The 15,965-nt window shown below is 37.3% G+C and overlaps 1 protein-coding gene across 7 annotated transcripts in view; it reads left to right on the forward strand.

Annotated features, from left to right (window-relative positions):
• The window catches only part of RIMS1 (regulating synaptic membrane exocytosis 1), a 354,590-nt gene that overhangs the window by 185,105 nt on the left and 153,520 nt on the right, over positions 1 to 15,965 (forward strand). For all 7 annotated transcript variants that reach the window (XM_075498194.1, XM_075498193.1, XM_075498185.1 and 4 more), the window contains exons 5-7: positions 9,240 to 9,307; positions 10,044 to 10,154; positions 12,300 to 12,399. In XM_075498194.1, the coding sequence (XP_075354309.1) occupies positions 9,240 to 9,307; positions 10,044 to 10,154; positions 12,300 to 12,399 (279 nt within the window). The remainder of the gene's footprint in view (positions 1 to 9,239; positions 9,308 to 10,043; positions 10,155 to 12,299; positions 12,400 to 15,965) is intronic.

The raw sequence follows: 15,965 nt of genomic DNA on the forward strand, positions 1-15,965 counted from the left end.
ATAACAAAGTTTATTCACTTTCACATTCTTAACTATTTCCTCTTTACTGGTGGGAAGCAAAGCTCCAAAGGTCCTTTGCTGGTTGCTTTCCTACTGTCAGTGATCTCTCACTGTGCACTCCAAGGATTCTTCCTGCTGTGTTCCCCTCTGAACTGGAGAAACGAAAGCCTTTAAAACTTCTCATTATCTTCAAATGCTGCATAATGGAGGATTCTGATGAATGCTTACAAAAAACCCCCAAAACTCGCTAGGCTCATCTTCCTAATTTGGTACCCCATCATGGTACTGCTGAAGTGCTTTTCTGTTTAATCACAATCCAGAGAATTTCATCTGCTGTATTTCCTTCTACAGTCCTGAAGCCAGGACAACCAAGAGCTTTTTTTTCCTCCTCAGACTTTCCTTTTCATTGTAATATTTGAGATTAATTATCTCCACCAGTTTTCATGAAAATGAAATAATAACTTTGATTATGAAATATAATCTTCTTGTTATTTCTCAAGTGACTTGTGCATGTCTGCATGATTGACTCTGTGTGTGTATGTTGGACAATCAACAGAAAGGCTCACTGCCTTTCTCCCTTCCCATTCCTGTCGTCCTGTGGATAACGAGAAACCTTGCTCCCAGTTGCTGTTTTTTTCTATCAGCATGTTTATAAACACTGTGTATTACCTTCTGTATCTGAGCAGAAATGCCTTTCTTCTTTCTCCACGGTAGGAGAAAATGTATGTTCAAATAAGCCTCTCTGGGCATAGCCCATTTTGGTCACCTTATTTACAGTGGGTGCTACCAGAGCACTGATACCTCCCTGGACATTGTATCCATGGGACTTCTAAGGCATGGGCTGCTGTTTCACAGCCTTACATTTTTTTCTGGTATGCTTATCCTTGTTAAAACTCCTATCTACTGGCAGCGTAGAAACACCTTGGGGTTTGAGGAGAATTTATTTTGAGCTTTGAATTTGAATTATAATTTGTTCATAAATCAGTCTTTAACAAATACTAAGATAAAAAAGTCAACTGTATTTTTTTTTAAATTGTCAGGGGAAAAATACCAAAAGAGACCAAATTGAAAATATTACCTTCTTTTGCAAGTAACACCTACTCAATTGGTTTAAATGTCCACAAGAAAAACAAACAAACAAACAAAAAACAACACACACAACAGCTGAAAGTCTAAGTAGGCTTTTTAAAATACCTTCTCCCACCTCTCCGTAAAAGGCAATCAAACCAAACCAAAAAAAAACCACAGGAAAGAAAAATTGTGTTAGGCTGGAGAACAGCACAGCATACTTGAAGTGCTGGGAATTCCTTCAGCACAGCAGAAAAGTTATTAAGAGCTGGTCAGGCTTTTAGTGCACAGGTCAGCTATGTATCCATGTCTCCAAAATTACAAGCCCATGTGACTTTTTGAGATAACTTGCTATACATTTTGCAAATTTCATCATACGCTGAGCAAAAATGTTATCAAGAGATCATGCCAAAGCTAAAATAGTGTTAATTATACAAAACAGGAACTCAAATAAAAATGTTAAAACAAGTTAGTGTCAATATCAAATTGGAATTAAATAACAGTAATAAATTTATTCAAAGAAGCTCTAAATATCAATGAGGAGATCTTTCCATCCATTTACAGAATTAGCTTCCACTCAAGAGAGTAATCAAAGTCAGGAGAATCAGCACTCAGAGCTAGCCCTGAGACAACAAAATTTTTCTTAAATCTTTAGATATCACAGTATCAAAAATCACTTAAAATGTTTGCCTGCTGATTTGAAGTTCTTGGTAGTGCTAATCACTTTTTCTGGTATCCTCAACAAAATATTTTCAATAAAGCTTTTAAAGGAACTTTTCAAATTAATGGAATTTCATGCATCTTACTTAGTATTTTACATCTTTAGGTCTCTCCAGGTTCTTTAGCACTCGAAACACACTTTCTGAACACCTTACAGAAGATGCTTCTGAGGGCCATCCCTTTGTGAGCTTTGTGGATCACATATATTCCTGGACTCACATGATTACAATAGGACTTACACCTCCTCAGAATAACATTTTAGACAGTCTCTCAGATAAAAATAAGCATGTAGTTGGAAAGGGTTGATGAACTCTTCAACACTCTCAGTGTCTGAGTGAAGGAACTAAATAGTGTTGGCTCAGGGAGTCTCATGAGCAGACTCCCTAGAGATTCAGGAAACGTAGAACAGCTTCCTTGTTACATTCCTTGTATCCATATTAAAAGTTTTAGAAACATTCACAAATCCTCAGTTTGTTACTTGACTGGATAGGTTGTGATTTTTGGATTCAAGCTTCCATTGGCAAGATTAGTAATCTTTGCTTCCAGTAATTTATAAAGCCTTCTAACAACACTGAGATAATTCAGGTAGGAAGTCCACCTTGTGAACATACAAATGGGCCCAGTTGTTTTTGTGCTGGAAGGCCTTTTGCAAGTATACCTTTTGAGAAACCTTCTTGAGCCATCAATGAACACAAGTGCAAAACTTTCTTGTAAAAGAGTGTATGTCTAAACTGTACTCCTCATTAAAAAAAAATCACAATCCATAAAATAAAATAAAAAAGTCTTTGCTAAAGAAATATCTGGATAATAAACTCATGTTTTATTTTAAACAGTCCACAGAAAATTCACCTTGCACCCAGACAAAAAGAATATATTGAAAGAATTTTTAGTAATCAGCCACTGACAAATCATTCCTTTACAAAATCAAAAATAATTGTGAATTTTCAAACTCTTGTAAAGAAACAACTTTGCAATAGTAACTAAGGGAGAAGTCAAATAGATTTGCCTTTTCACTACATTTAGTTTAATATTACTATCCTTAGCAATCAAAATAGTATTTCATGAGTTCACTACTTCCTAGCATAATTATTTCTGGATTTCTGGTCTGCAAATACTAATTAGCATTGCAACTTGCTCTGTGCTCATAATGTAACTACCGCTTTAAAAAAGATTTTTAAACTAAGGGGTTTGTTTCAAAATAAAATGCCGAAGTGTTCATTTTGTGTGAGAAAGAGTATGAAATGTCCTTATCTTCTAAACACAAAAGTAAGGAATAGACATTTATTTTCAGTGTGTGCTGGATAAGCCCAGGCTGTCAGTTACATAGATCTGAAAGCCTAGAGCTTGGTAAAGCTCCATAGACCCTTTTTCAATGATTTTCTGTTACTCAGAAATTTAATTAAGATATAGAAATCAATTTTGTATCTCATCATTATGTTAAAATGCCTAAATAAATATTGAATTGAGGGAACTGTCTGAGAACTGTCTGGCTCTAGCTTTGGGAGCTATAGGGGTCACAGGCATGTGTGCCAGGTCTGTATTCCAAATATGAGTATTATGTATATGTAAATTGTCACTTGTATTTCTAGTCTTGGAGTACTAGTCTATTTGAACTTTGGAGTCTTACAGTACATTAGCATTCAGTGTTTAGGACATGTGCCAGCAGGGAACTCAAATCCAATACAATTATATATTTTCTGTACAAAATAAACCCTAAACTTCACAGTCATGTGGTGCATTCTTCCCACATACCGCATGAGCCATCCTGTCCTTGAACTGCATAAATGGTAAAACACAGACCTCGTTGTGCAAGAATTTATGTTCTTAACTATAGGCATCTGAAGTGGGTTGATTTGAGAGCAAGGAGATAATGAGCATTTTTGTGAAGCTTTCTGTATAAATAAGCAATAGGTAGATTTTGAATTCTCTGCTTGCCACCTAGATGCAAGGGCTGTCTGTCAAGCCAGGGTACTCGTGTTTTCTCTTTATGTGGTTAGTTAGCAGCTTGACTATAATGATTTAAACGTACATTGTTTATCTGGCATGATAAAATGTTTAGCATCTTTTTTTTTTCTTGGGCATAGGAGTACTTTCTTACTTAACAGTATGACCTATCACATCTGTAACAGCAGCCAGATGTTTTTCATGGCAATAACAGTGTGCTGAAGACATTTACCAATAGAATGTAGAGTGGTCTTCTAATTCATGAAAAACTCAGGCTATGAAGGAGGAAGGCAATCAAGTTGATACATGGAGTTTATTTACATTTGTTGTAACTTTCTGAGGTTGATATGTGGCTTCTATGATTTTTACCTTGGGAAACAATTGATCATTTCCATGAGCTACTGATCCAGTTCCATAGGAACTGTGGAAGACCTAACAGAGGATGTTCCAGGTCTTTGATAAGCTTTTCCTATTGTCTGTTTAATGCAGGCTATATTTGACCCTAAAAATTAACAAAGGTAAATAAATAAATGGCTGCTGCATGTGTTAATTAGAGAGATCTAGTCTGACTACATAGGAAGCCAGTTTGCACCTTAATTTTAGATGCAGCCTCTGAAAATAATTGTCTAAGTTTCCTAGGTATGGGCTAGAACTGCTTTATTAATTAGCAGCTACATGTTAGGCTCAATTAAGTGCCTAACATGGGCTGACTGACTCTTATCATTAGACTATCTGCTTCTTGTCTCAAGTAACTGCTGCAAATCTAGTGCATCTGGATTTAAGCAAAACACCAGAAGCATGGTTCTTTGTGAAATATCAGTAGTCTCCGAATACAGTCTGGATGGATTTGGGGAAACATCTTGGGGTATTTTATCTCCGGTATTCAAGACTCTTTGGAAATCAGCACGACTGGTCATACCCGGTAACGGACTTTCTCATATTTAGTGCTTGTTTTGGCTTTGCAAGAGAGACAAGGCTGTCATTTCCAGCACTTCTCAGCTTTGCAAGATTTCACTCGAAATCGCAGTATCCCAGCATTAGCTTTTGGTATGGGTAGTGCTGCTGAAGATGAAGTATTTTAGAGAAAATGTTTTTTGGTGGTGTGAATTTTACTTTCCCTTTATTTTGAAGGCACGCCTGTTGCGGATATAAAAACAACAGCAATTTATTAGTGTTTTACTCCCCGTCTTGAAATTTGATCGAAGACTGCAAAAGACTTCTCACGGAAAAAAACTCAACACATTTATGTCTTGTAAAGTAGATTTATGATTGTATCCATTTGTGTCCAAGAGTAAAGTAATCAGCAGCAGCATGTTAATAGGAAAAATATTTCATTGCTGGCAGGATACAACTTTTTAATTATTCCCTCAGGATAAAAGGTTTTATAAAATATACTTGTTTCATTCCATTGGTCTTAAGTAAATCATGCATTATAACTGCAAATGCATTTTTAATAATATGCTTTAAGTTGAAATAAATTTTTTATGTTTTAGAAATATATCAGTAATGTATAAAAATAATGGTACAGTATATGTGTATTTTCATAGGGGCTTATTAGTTTTAAGTTTTTCATGTTTTTAAATTTAAAGCATTCTTTAAAAAGTGTTTAAAAGCAGTTTAAGCCTGTAAATCAATTATTTACTCCTTAGAAAAGTTGTTTATCCCTCTCCACAATGTCTTAAATTTGTCTTATTTTACTAGTTATTTTTAGTGACTTTTACCAGTGGAGAGAGTACTCTGTGTATAGGGATTTTTGTTTTGAGTTTTAGTGGGGATTTTTTAAGAAAACCTGAAATTCTGAAACTATGCTCTTAGACTGTAAGTTTTTGCATGTTACTTGCCTATTCCTTGATCTCCATAATGCTACTTGATTGAAATTATTTTGTGTAATTAAACAAATAGTGAGTTCTGGGGTATGGCAGTGCAAGAATGGCATAAGTAGGTATTAAGTAAAGAAGCAACAATAACATAGGATGATCAAGGAGCAATTATTTTTAAAAGTATAGCTGTAACGAAGTACTTAACTGCAGATGTCAAGACCCTAGCGTCAGTGTTGCTGGCATAAAATATTTTTTAAGCTCATTTGGGGGTTTTGTTCCTTTATGCTTTAATTTGTGTATTCTATTCTATGAGTGTTTATGAATGTGGATTAACTGTCACTTTCCATTGTAAAACCCTTTTTACATTTGTAGATTCAAGCAAAAGTTTGCATGCCAAGGGTTTATTTCATACTGAATTTTAATGAGAATTTAAAAATTCAGTCATTTTTCAAGAACGTGGACTCTTTTCTTTTTTCTCCCCAATTCATACATTTTTGCAGCTTTTAAAATATTCACCAAATTGTAGACCTATCACTTTCAGTCAATAATTTTTATTTGAAGGCTACCTTTATGCATTCCCAGCGTATCATCTATGCTCCAGCTCAGTACAGGCGCATTTGCAGTGCAGTTCTCAGCTTCTGAGAGCAGAGGGCAAAAGGACCATGGCCGTGGCCGGCTGTGGTGGACATAGCTGGTGGCTTGGAATTTACCAAAGGGCAGAACAGACAGGAGGGGTGAAAGGGGCAGGAAACTAAAGGTTTATGTGTGGGGAGGAGGGGGCTGTGAGGATGTAGCTTAGTATCAAGGACGTGAGGGGAAGAAGGGATTAAAATACACAACCTAAAGAGAGGACACCAAAGCCAGAAGCAGAAGGAGACAGAAGATGGACGATAGCAACAAAATGGACAGGGAAGAAAGGCAGCAAAGAGTAGGTAGTTGGTGAGGAGGGAAGATTAGCAGGTAGGAGCCAAGGCAGAAGACATATGAGAGCATCTTGCTACAGCAGGAACTTGTTGGGAAGGATGCTAGATGCATGAATCAGGTGCTCACGGGTATGCAATAACCAGGAGGAAGAGCAGCAAGGAAACTTGGACCCGGAAGCTGAAGCTGAGGAAGGAAGAAGGGAGAGCAGGGAGCAATGGGGACAAGAGCAGAAATGTCTTTGAGCGCTTGAACACACACCTCTGCATGCTGGAGGTGACATTTATTCCTGCCTTGACGTTTATCTGTTGCTGAGCAAATAGCTGTGAAACATGGAGGCAAAGTATGTTGTGTTTTGCCTGTGGCAGGCCAGCTCACACAGGAGAGGGTTGCTTTTTGGTGTTACAGTTGAGTCCATTACTGAAAATCAGAGGGCTCTGTGCCACACGTCCCAGCTTACTGCCAGCACTTGGGGTGGCAGTCTGTTTCGTGAATTTGTTGCTCTTGTTGCAATTTTGAAATCTATATAGGTGCAAGGAATGATGCTAAAAATAAAACTGAAAGATCTTCAGTGTGAAGTTAAGCTCTCCAGAATTGCAGAACTGCAGTAGCTAATGCAACTGCAAACTGCCTTGTGTGGTTATGCATATGATAATAATAACCTGTTTTAAAATAGGCTTGTGCATATGATCATGTAGATGGTAAACTATTAAAGATTTTATGGATTATAGAGTGGTACAACTTGTATTTCATAATCAGCATGTAGATATTTGTCAAAAAAGAGTAAAAAATAATAAACTCTTCGTGTAAATGTAGATTTTTTTTCTTGCTAGAAGCATGCTTTGTTTGGGCTTCTATTGGATACCTGTGTGCTAGTAAGAGTAGTCATCTAACAGTAGTATTAGAGATGTGTTTTCTAAAATAAGATAGCGAAGATGTATTGCCTAAAGTGTACATAATAAATAAAATGCATTTTCTGAAGACATAGAGCACATCAAGAGTGCAGAGGGTATCGACAATAAGTATCTGACTTTAATGATAAAGTAGGTTTTTTACCTGGTGGCTTTTAAATGATTGGTAAAGAGTTTGTAGGAATGTTGTTAGGAAAGTGCGTGAAGAGTTGTTCCACGATGAAGACTAACTCTCGGACATAGTAATTTAAAGACTTGAAAAAAAAATCACTTGCAAATTCAAAAAGCGGTATTAAACTGTTCCACTAACATATTTCAAAAGACCAAGGTTCTCTGCCTAAGTGAGCGTGAAAAATGCCTGGAGTGCAGGTATGGATATAAACCTCAGTGAGAGGTGACTGTATTTCCTTCAGGGTATAAAACTAACCTCTGAAGTGATAGTTTAGATTTTGATTTGGTGGGGGGTTTATTTGTTCTCGTGTTCAAAGGCATTGTAAGCTAAATGGCAGAATCATTTACTTTTTCTCAGATAAAATTCAAAAATACCTCTTGGTTATTTCAGATCAAGCTTTTACATACACTACTGTTATTGCAAGAGAGCATTAGAAAGAGTTGTCCTTCTCATTTCTAATGACACTATTGCATTTTTGTTAATACACTGTGGCAATACCCAAAGGGATGAAATAACGCCAAGGTTCAGAGCTCACAGGTTTAATGTGTAAGGTAAACCACAGGTAAAGCACATTCCGTTTAAAAGTAGCACTAGCACAGAAATATTTCAGACTTGTTCCTGCTGTATCAGTCTCACATTTGTCCTTCTGTTGGATCTATTCTAGCCTGCATCGTTCTACTATGTCCTTCCCAATATCACCTGCACCCTTCCTCTTTGTAAAGAAAATTGCGCTCTGAATTGCACTGCCTGATATTCTTCCTCTTGCAATTCCTGCCTCGTCCTTTTCCTTCTTGGAGTGCACATTTACATCAGTCCTCTATCACAGACAACTGCCAGTGAAGTTGGTAGTTTTTTGCTACCAGTGCAGCCTTCTACAGCTGTAATATATTAAGTCAAACTGTGGTTTCCTTAGCTTTCCATAAATTCATATATACTCTCTGTGGTGTTACACTCTGCTGCCTTTTCTCCCAAACCCTACCCACGGTTCCCCTCCTTGGCCCGATGGGCTCATGGCTTCCAGACTGCTGTAATTCCTGGGTTTGTTCTTGATGTACATAGTATAGAAGTTTGTCCCAAGCAAAATGAAAGATTGCAACCTCTTATCTGCTGTTGGCGCTGTTTGCTTTGTTTGTGTGGCTGTTTTGGCTGGTACTCTATTACCCTTTACCATCTCCTGTGCCTCTCCATCTGTACGGTACCCGTTGTCACGGTATTGATCAACTACTTGGCTGATTCTTGAGTACGGTTAACTGTTCTGTCCTTAACTATAGCTAAGTGCCTATTTTGTGGAGTATTCTCTCTTGTGTCATCATTAGCTGTAGTCCTGTGTGTTTGTTAAGGAGACGGGGGGGGAGGAGGAGGGCTGTGAATGCGATGCATCGGGGTCCATTCTTGGAAGATGTCTGGGCAAAGTCAAAAACAGCCAGAGTGCACAACTGATTCTGAGGTGCAATTTGTGAAAAAGCAGAGGTCCAAATAAATGCATTATTATGTGGTTTTGTTTTTGTATTATTAGGCTATATTGTTTTCAAATTGATAAAAGTTAATTTGAATCATAATACAGGTTTTGTATTTGCTTCGTCAGACTATTGCACATTAAAATTCATGCATGCAGAAGTAATCTTTCATACATCTTTCTCTGTTTGAGAGATTACACATTTCTTTCTATTCATATTCTTCCAGGTGACTTGGATTATTACTGGCTGGATCCTGCCACGTGGCACAGCAGGGAGACATCCCCGATAAGTTCGGTAAGAAACAGGGAAAAAGAGGTTCATAAGCATGAATTAAAATGTTTGCTGATTATTTCAGTTCAGCATAGATATTTTGTTGTAAAAAATTATTCTGTACAAATTATATGAAAATTTGGTTTAGTGGATCATGGAAATTGATATCAGAAAGAAATTTTCATCAAAAGATACACTAGTAAAATTGCCTGAATTTTAACTTGAATTTAATTCTTTTATAGCCATGACACTAGATTTCACTACACACCACAAAAGCACCTGTGAGTGTGATGCTGCTCTGGGAGATTTTCTTTTGACTTTTTCTATTGACCTGGAGTGGGAAAAGATTGCTTGGATTTTTATTATATAGTGAACCCATATGGCAGACCTGTATAACATGTATATTATTCTAAAGAACAGAATTTATGAATGCACTTTTCAGGGTCATGGAATTTAAAAGTAAATGTTTAATTTTATTACCTAAGGTATGTTTTAACTATTTAATTGTATTGAACTTTGAATTATATTATAATTCCACCTGCAGACTTAGTGCTGAGATTTTTTTACAGTGGGCATAAAGATTTAATGAAGCCAGAGTTCAACAGATATAATAATAGAAAGCTTGGGTGCAATATGTAACATGTCTGAAAAACGTTTGTGTCTACCGTGACATCCAGAAATTTTATTTGTTTATAAATGTGCATCTAAATACAGGAAGATGGTTGCAATTCTTTAATTCCACTGCTGTTTTTTTTAACAGCATCCAGTAACGTGGCAGCCTTCTAAAGAGGGAGATCGCTTAATTGGGCGTGTTATTCTTAACAAGAGAACAACCATGCCAAAAGAATCAGGTGCATTATTGGGGCTAAAAGTAAGTATTACATGGTTTATGTGGTAAATGGAAGAAACTTCCATGGACCTTAGACCTAGAGGTCTAACACAGTAAATCAGAGGACTTTCCAATTATTTGGTCACTTGACAAAAATATATTCCCCATTTTTAGTAAGTTTTGAAGTTATACAGATAAATTATCCTTGTATGCAGTCTTCCAGTCATCCATGGCAAAAGAACTGAACCATTTTGATTAAAAAGTGTATGTTTATTCAGCTTCCTGTCTGCAAGACATACACTGCACATTGCAATGTGCTAACGGAGTCCTGCCTTTTCTAGCTCTACTGTTTGCATTTCAGTCAAGTAATTCATCTCATAATCCACATACATAAATGTTATCTGGATGTACATATTTACAAGGTCAGTGTTTCAAATCCACACAGCCATTCGGAAACAGAAATTTTGTAGAATGAAACTAAATATTTACACAAAAATTTGCAAAAAAACCTTTTAAAGCATAGTAGAGATTATATTAAATGTAATTCCAGTTAATCTGATGCCCCAAAATTAAGACATTGGCAACACTGTCCAGTTGATTTAAATCCCTGAATTAGTCATTTGTAGCAGACTTTTAGGTTCATGTCCCTAAACTGCTGGAACACTTAAAAGAGAGAGAGTGCTACTTCTGAAGCTGGTGGGGAGTATAGTGTGCCACTTCAAGAATTTCTGTCTCCATGTATATTTTTAACTATACGGAGCTTCAAAGGTGACTGAGAGAATTTAATTTGGGTGTCTTCCTCTCCCCACTGAGAACAACAGAAACAATGCAAAATATGAAACATTCCCATCCACTTAGGATTGAATGCCCTACTTCAAAGGGCACTGATACTGAACTGCTCCTTGCATATAGTTGTCTGATAGTTCAGTCCCTCACATGTGACGGAGATGTGGATTGTCGGTTCTCCTTGTCATGATGGGAATTAAATCAGGAAAGAACCTTGTGAACTTGGTAATGGCATGTCCTGGGTAAGAGTCATTTATCCACCTTGAAGTGAGATAGTGTGGTGTGCGAATACAGACAATGAGAACAGCTTCACTCTACTAAATGTCTAGTAGTCGGTAGTACAAGGCTGATTTTTGCTGGCAGCAAGCAATTTTTTTTTAATATGTGAGAAAAAAGGTCGGTCCTAGTAGGAAATGTAGGTTGGAGAGCTTCTCATCGATTTTTCAAGTTTCATTTTTGTATGATATGAACTAAAGGCCCCCACTGATAAATTCAACACATTATCTTGTGACAGCCTTGTTGGCAGGGAAGCTTCTGGATCTTCTTGGATATATATCCGTATTAAAGCTCCTATTAGTTATTGTGACTGCAACATGGGGAAATAATACCTAATAAACCAGCATTCCACTGTTTCATTTTATTATAAAAATCCTCCCAGGATATTCCTGACAAAAAATCCTGACTGGAGAGAGTAAGGTAGAGAATAATAGGAAGTCAGCAAGACTGCTTTTTCTTGTTTTATATTTTATTAAAAATCTAATCTTGTGAGGGCACCTTTTTTTCTGATTTTCCTGATCTCTTTATCAGGTAGTCATCTTCAAAACTAGCTCTCTTCAGTTCTGTTTAACAAAAGCCAGAAGTTGCTGTTTTGTCCTGTCATGTTCTTGGATGAGAGGGCCTGGGTTTTAGCAGTAGCAACATTCTTGTGAACTGTTTGCCCATGTTTCGTAGTAATGTATTTGCTAAGTTTTTAATTGTTGTACTAATTGCATTTTGTGATTTTCATACGTTTTGATGTGCACTTGCAATTTAAACTTAAGAACATGACAGACTTCTATTTGCAAAAAGTACATTTTCTTGGTTATTTATTAAGAAACATTCTTTCTGCAACAAATTTAGATACTTAGCAAACTGCATAACATTGATTAGTCGAACACATTAAAAGCAATATCAATTTCATTCATTCTATGTCAGCTTTACTTCTTTTCAAGCAGATCTGGCCTTTTTGTATCTTTAACTTTGTCTTTAAGCCTCTGTAAAGCCCAAATTGACAATAGATTTCCTTATGCATATTTTAAGTTTAATTTTAAAAACAACGTGAAAACTGGTCTGTCTATATATTTATGCTTGATATGATGTCTGGTTTGTGGCTTGGAAACTCACAAATTTATAATTAACCAGGTTGTTGGAGGAAAAATGACAGAATTAGGACGACTCGGTGCCTTCATTACCAAAGTGAAGAAAGGTAGCTTGGCTGATGTGGTGGGGCATCTCAGAGCAGGTAAATCAATCACTAGCATACAAAATATGTTGTCTTTTAATTATGGCTTTTTGTAATGCAGCTGTTAATTTATATTAACATTGGTCATGTGATGTGCTAATATTTTTAAAATACAGGACAATACTGTAAAGTTATTATGGAATGCCACAGTCGCTTAGATTTCTAATTTATTGTTGACTCCAATTGCTTGGCTGCATGAGCAAAATAAAAGACACTCCTCATCAGTGCTGGTGTCAGGACTGAGTGTCACTGGTAAATTTTTGCTTGCTAGCTCAGGAGCTGCTTGTTACACTCTGTAGATGCAATGCAAGCATTTTTTAAAACTGTTTCATTGTGGCAAACAAAACTCACTACAGTTACTTTTCTTGCACTATAATGTCACCTAAAAGATGATGCACTGTGTACACAATGGACTTTATTAGTGCTTCTTTCAATGTAAATTGTCACAAATAGAAATGGAAAACAACCCAAGAAAATGATCTTAAAATATTTCATTTATATAAGATGTATATTCTGCACTTACAAATAAGTGGCTGTGCTGTTGGCACTTTTCAAGCTTCTAAATGAAGCGAGAACTATGCACAGCAGTTGGTTTTCAAAATTACTTCTTAGTGGTTTATATTTTTACCATGGCTCTAAGCAACTACTTTCCAAGTGTTGTCTTAGCAAACCAAAGTCTATGCAATGCCTTCTTAGGAATCCAGAAGCTGTGATGACAACTTGTATGAATTTAGGATAATTGCATGAAGCAAATAGTAATAAAGAAGTAGAAAAAATGACAAGTATCTAAAAATATCCTACTTTGTTAATTTTTTTTTTTTACCAAGTCAGTATACATGGGGTTGATAGCACCAATTATTATAGTTGCTTATAGGCTTTAACTGCAGATTATAATTACAGAAAATAAGTTTCTCTCCACTAATCTTGAACTATTTGGGCTGAGATATTATATTTCTAATGTCTGGTCTAGGTTGTTTTTTAAGTCAAAGCTATTTTTAATTTCTAAAAATATTTATAGAGTCAAAATTATTTCACAGAAAAAATACATTGTTTTGTTCATGTTTTCAATGAATGAAAGTCTATTCATCCTATTGTATGGGACTAAAACACAAAAAAAGCATGGATGAGTCCTTGCTGTTAGGAAAACATGTTTTTTCATCTTTATGAAAAACCTCCAAAATTTGGCTAGTTGATAAGTCTTTGAGTAATTGTACAAACCTCAGAAATTTTAACAAAGGCAAATATGAAGTCATCTATCAGGAACAGAATAACCCAGTGCAACAGTAAGCACTAGGAGGCAATCAGCTAGAAAGCAGCTGGGCAGAAAAGTGTCTGGAGGTGCTGGAGGACAGTAAGTTGAGCATGAGTCAGCAAAGCACCCTTGCAGCGAATGCCAATCACGTACAGGGCTGCATTAGCAGGATTGTTGCCAGCAGGTTGAGGGAGGTGGTTGCTGCTCTCTGTTCCGTGCTTATGAAGCTGTATCTGGAGTACTGTGTCCAGTTCCAGTTCCTCTAGTACAAGAGAGATACTGACAAACTGGACCAGGTTGGGCAGAGGGACAGAAAGTTGATTAGGGGTCTAGAGCACGTGGCATACAAGAAGCTGAGAGAACTGGGTTTGTTCAGACTGGCAAAGAAAAGACTGTGGGAGGGTCTAATTCTTGTTTTTACCTGGCTAATGGGAGGCAGTACAGAACCCAGAGCTGGACTGTTCTCAGAGGTGCACACTGATCCCACAAGAAGCAATGCGTACAAGCTGGAATGAGGGAGATCCTGTTTGTGAAAATCTTTTTTCTTGTATCTGGAGAGGATAGTTAAAGCTTGGAACAGGTTGCCCAAAGGAGATGTTGCATATCCTTCCTTTGAGATACCCACATCTCATCTGGTCAAATCCCTGAGCAACCTGGTCTATCCTTTGATGTTGGCCCTGCTTTGAGCAGGGGTTGGAACTAGCTGACCCCCAGAGGTATCTCGCAATCCAAATTAGTATTTTAGAAATCAATATAAAAAAAATCAGAGATTTGCAGCGTAAGTCTGAAAAATTTCTGCTGAAATTTTCTTCTGAAAATCTCTGCTGAATATGCATCAGTAAGTGGGGGTAGAATGCAAGATGCATTAATATGCCTTTCTAGAGGCATCTTAGATATCCTGGGATATATGCCTCACTAGCAGAAGTGGCTCCGTAAGGGTGCAGGCGTGCTGTGGGTTCTGCCAGCCAGCTTTGTGCAGATATCTTGGTTATCCTAAACATCTACAGTGTAAAGTGTCTAACAGCTCCTTGACTGACTGACTTGCAACTCTGGGCTACTACAGTGGGACACCAGAAGTTCATCTGTCGTGGTTTAGCTTCAGTTGGCGATTAAGCAGCACAGAGCCGCTCACTCACCCCCCGGTGGGATGGGGGAGAGAATTGGAAGAGCAAAAGTAAGAAAACTCGTGGGCTGAGATAAGAAGAGTTTAATAATGATAATAATAATAATAATAATAATAATAATAATAATAATAATAATAATAAAATGAAAAGGAAAACAACGAGAGAGAGAGGAACAAAACCCAGGGAAAAAAAACCAAGTGATGCAACCACTCACCACCCGCTGACCAACGCCCAGCCTGTCTCTGAGCAGCGATCACTGCCCCCCAGCCAACTCCCCCCACTTTCTATACTGAGCATGATGTCATGTGGTATGGAATAGCCCTTTGGCCAGTTGGGGTCAGCTGTTTTGGCTGTGTCCCCTCCCAGCTTCTTGTGCACCTGGCAGAGCATGGGAAGCTGAAAAGTCCTTGACCAGTGTAAGCACTGCTTAGCAACAACTAAAACATCAGTGTGTTATCAACATTATTCTCATACTAAACCCAAAACGCAGCACTGTACCAGCTACTAGGAAGAAAATTAACTCTGTCCTAGCCAAAACTAGGACATCATCTCACCTCAATTTGTAGCAGTGTATCACAGGATCATAGAATGGTTGAGGTGGGTAGGGACCTCTTGAGATCTCTAGTCCAACCCCACTGCTTAAGCAGGGTCAGCTAGAGCAGGTTGCACAGGACTATGTCCAGTTGCGTTTTGCATCTATCCAAGTTTTGAGTATCTGGATGGTGCTTTCCTGTTTCCATGCCTGTTACTGAGAGCAGAAATTGGAATGTAAGCCTTATAGACAGCATCTTAGATGAAAGAGACAATGTAAAAGGGCTTGGCTGGTCAAAAAGATCAAGAGCTGGACAAGCTGAGCAAAAGATGGATCGTGATGATCTGGTTAGAACTAGCAGAAGTGCCATTTCACTCAAATCTCCATTTGGATCTAGTTTTCAGTAAAAATAATTGGAGCCACTTCTATTAATTTAGCATTCTGACTATGATAATCTTATGTTTAATAATCTTGGCAGTTCTTTTTTTTTAATTGTTTGATCTCCTAGTGACTCTCAAAAAACTGCTTAAGTCCTCTAAAATAGCGATACAGACACCTTGCATGTTCCTCTTCAGGATTCTCAACCATGTTGCACCTATTTTGTCTGCTTCAAAATGTGATAGATTCATTGCTGTGTAAATTAGGTTTAGATTGTGAT

This window comes from Mycteria americana, chromosome 3 (assembly GCF_035582795.1).
Source record: "Mycteria americana isolate JAX WOST 10 ecotype Jacksonville Zoo and Gardens chromosome 3, USCA_MyAme_1.0, whole genome shotgun sequence".
NCBI lineage: Eukaryota > Metazoa > Chordata > Aves > Ciconiiformes > Ciconiidae > Mycteria > Mycteria americana.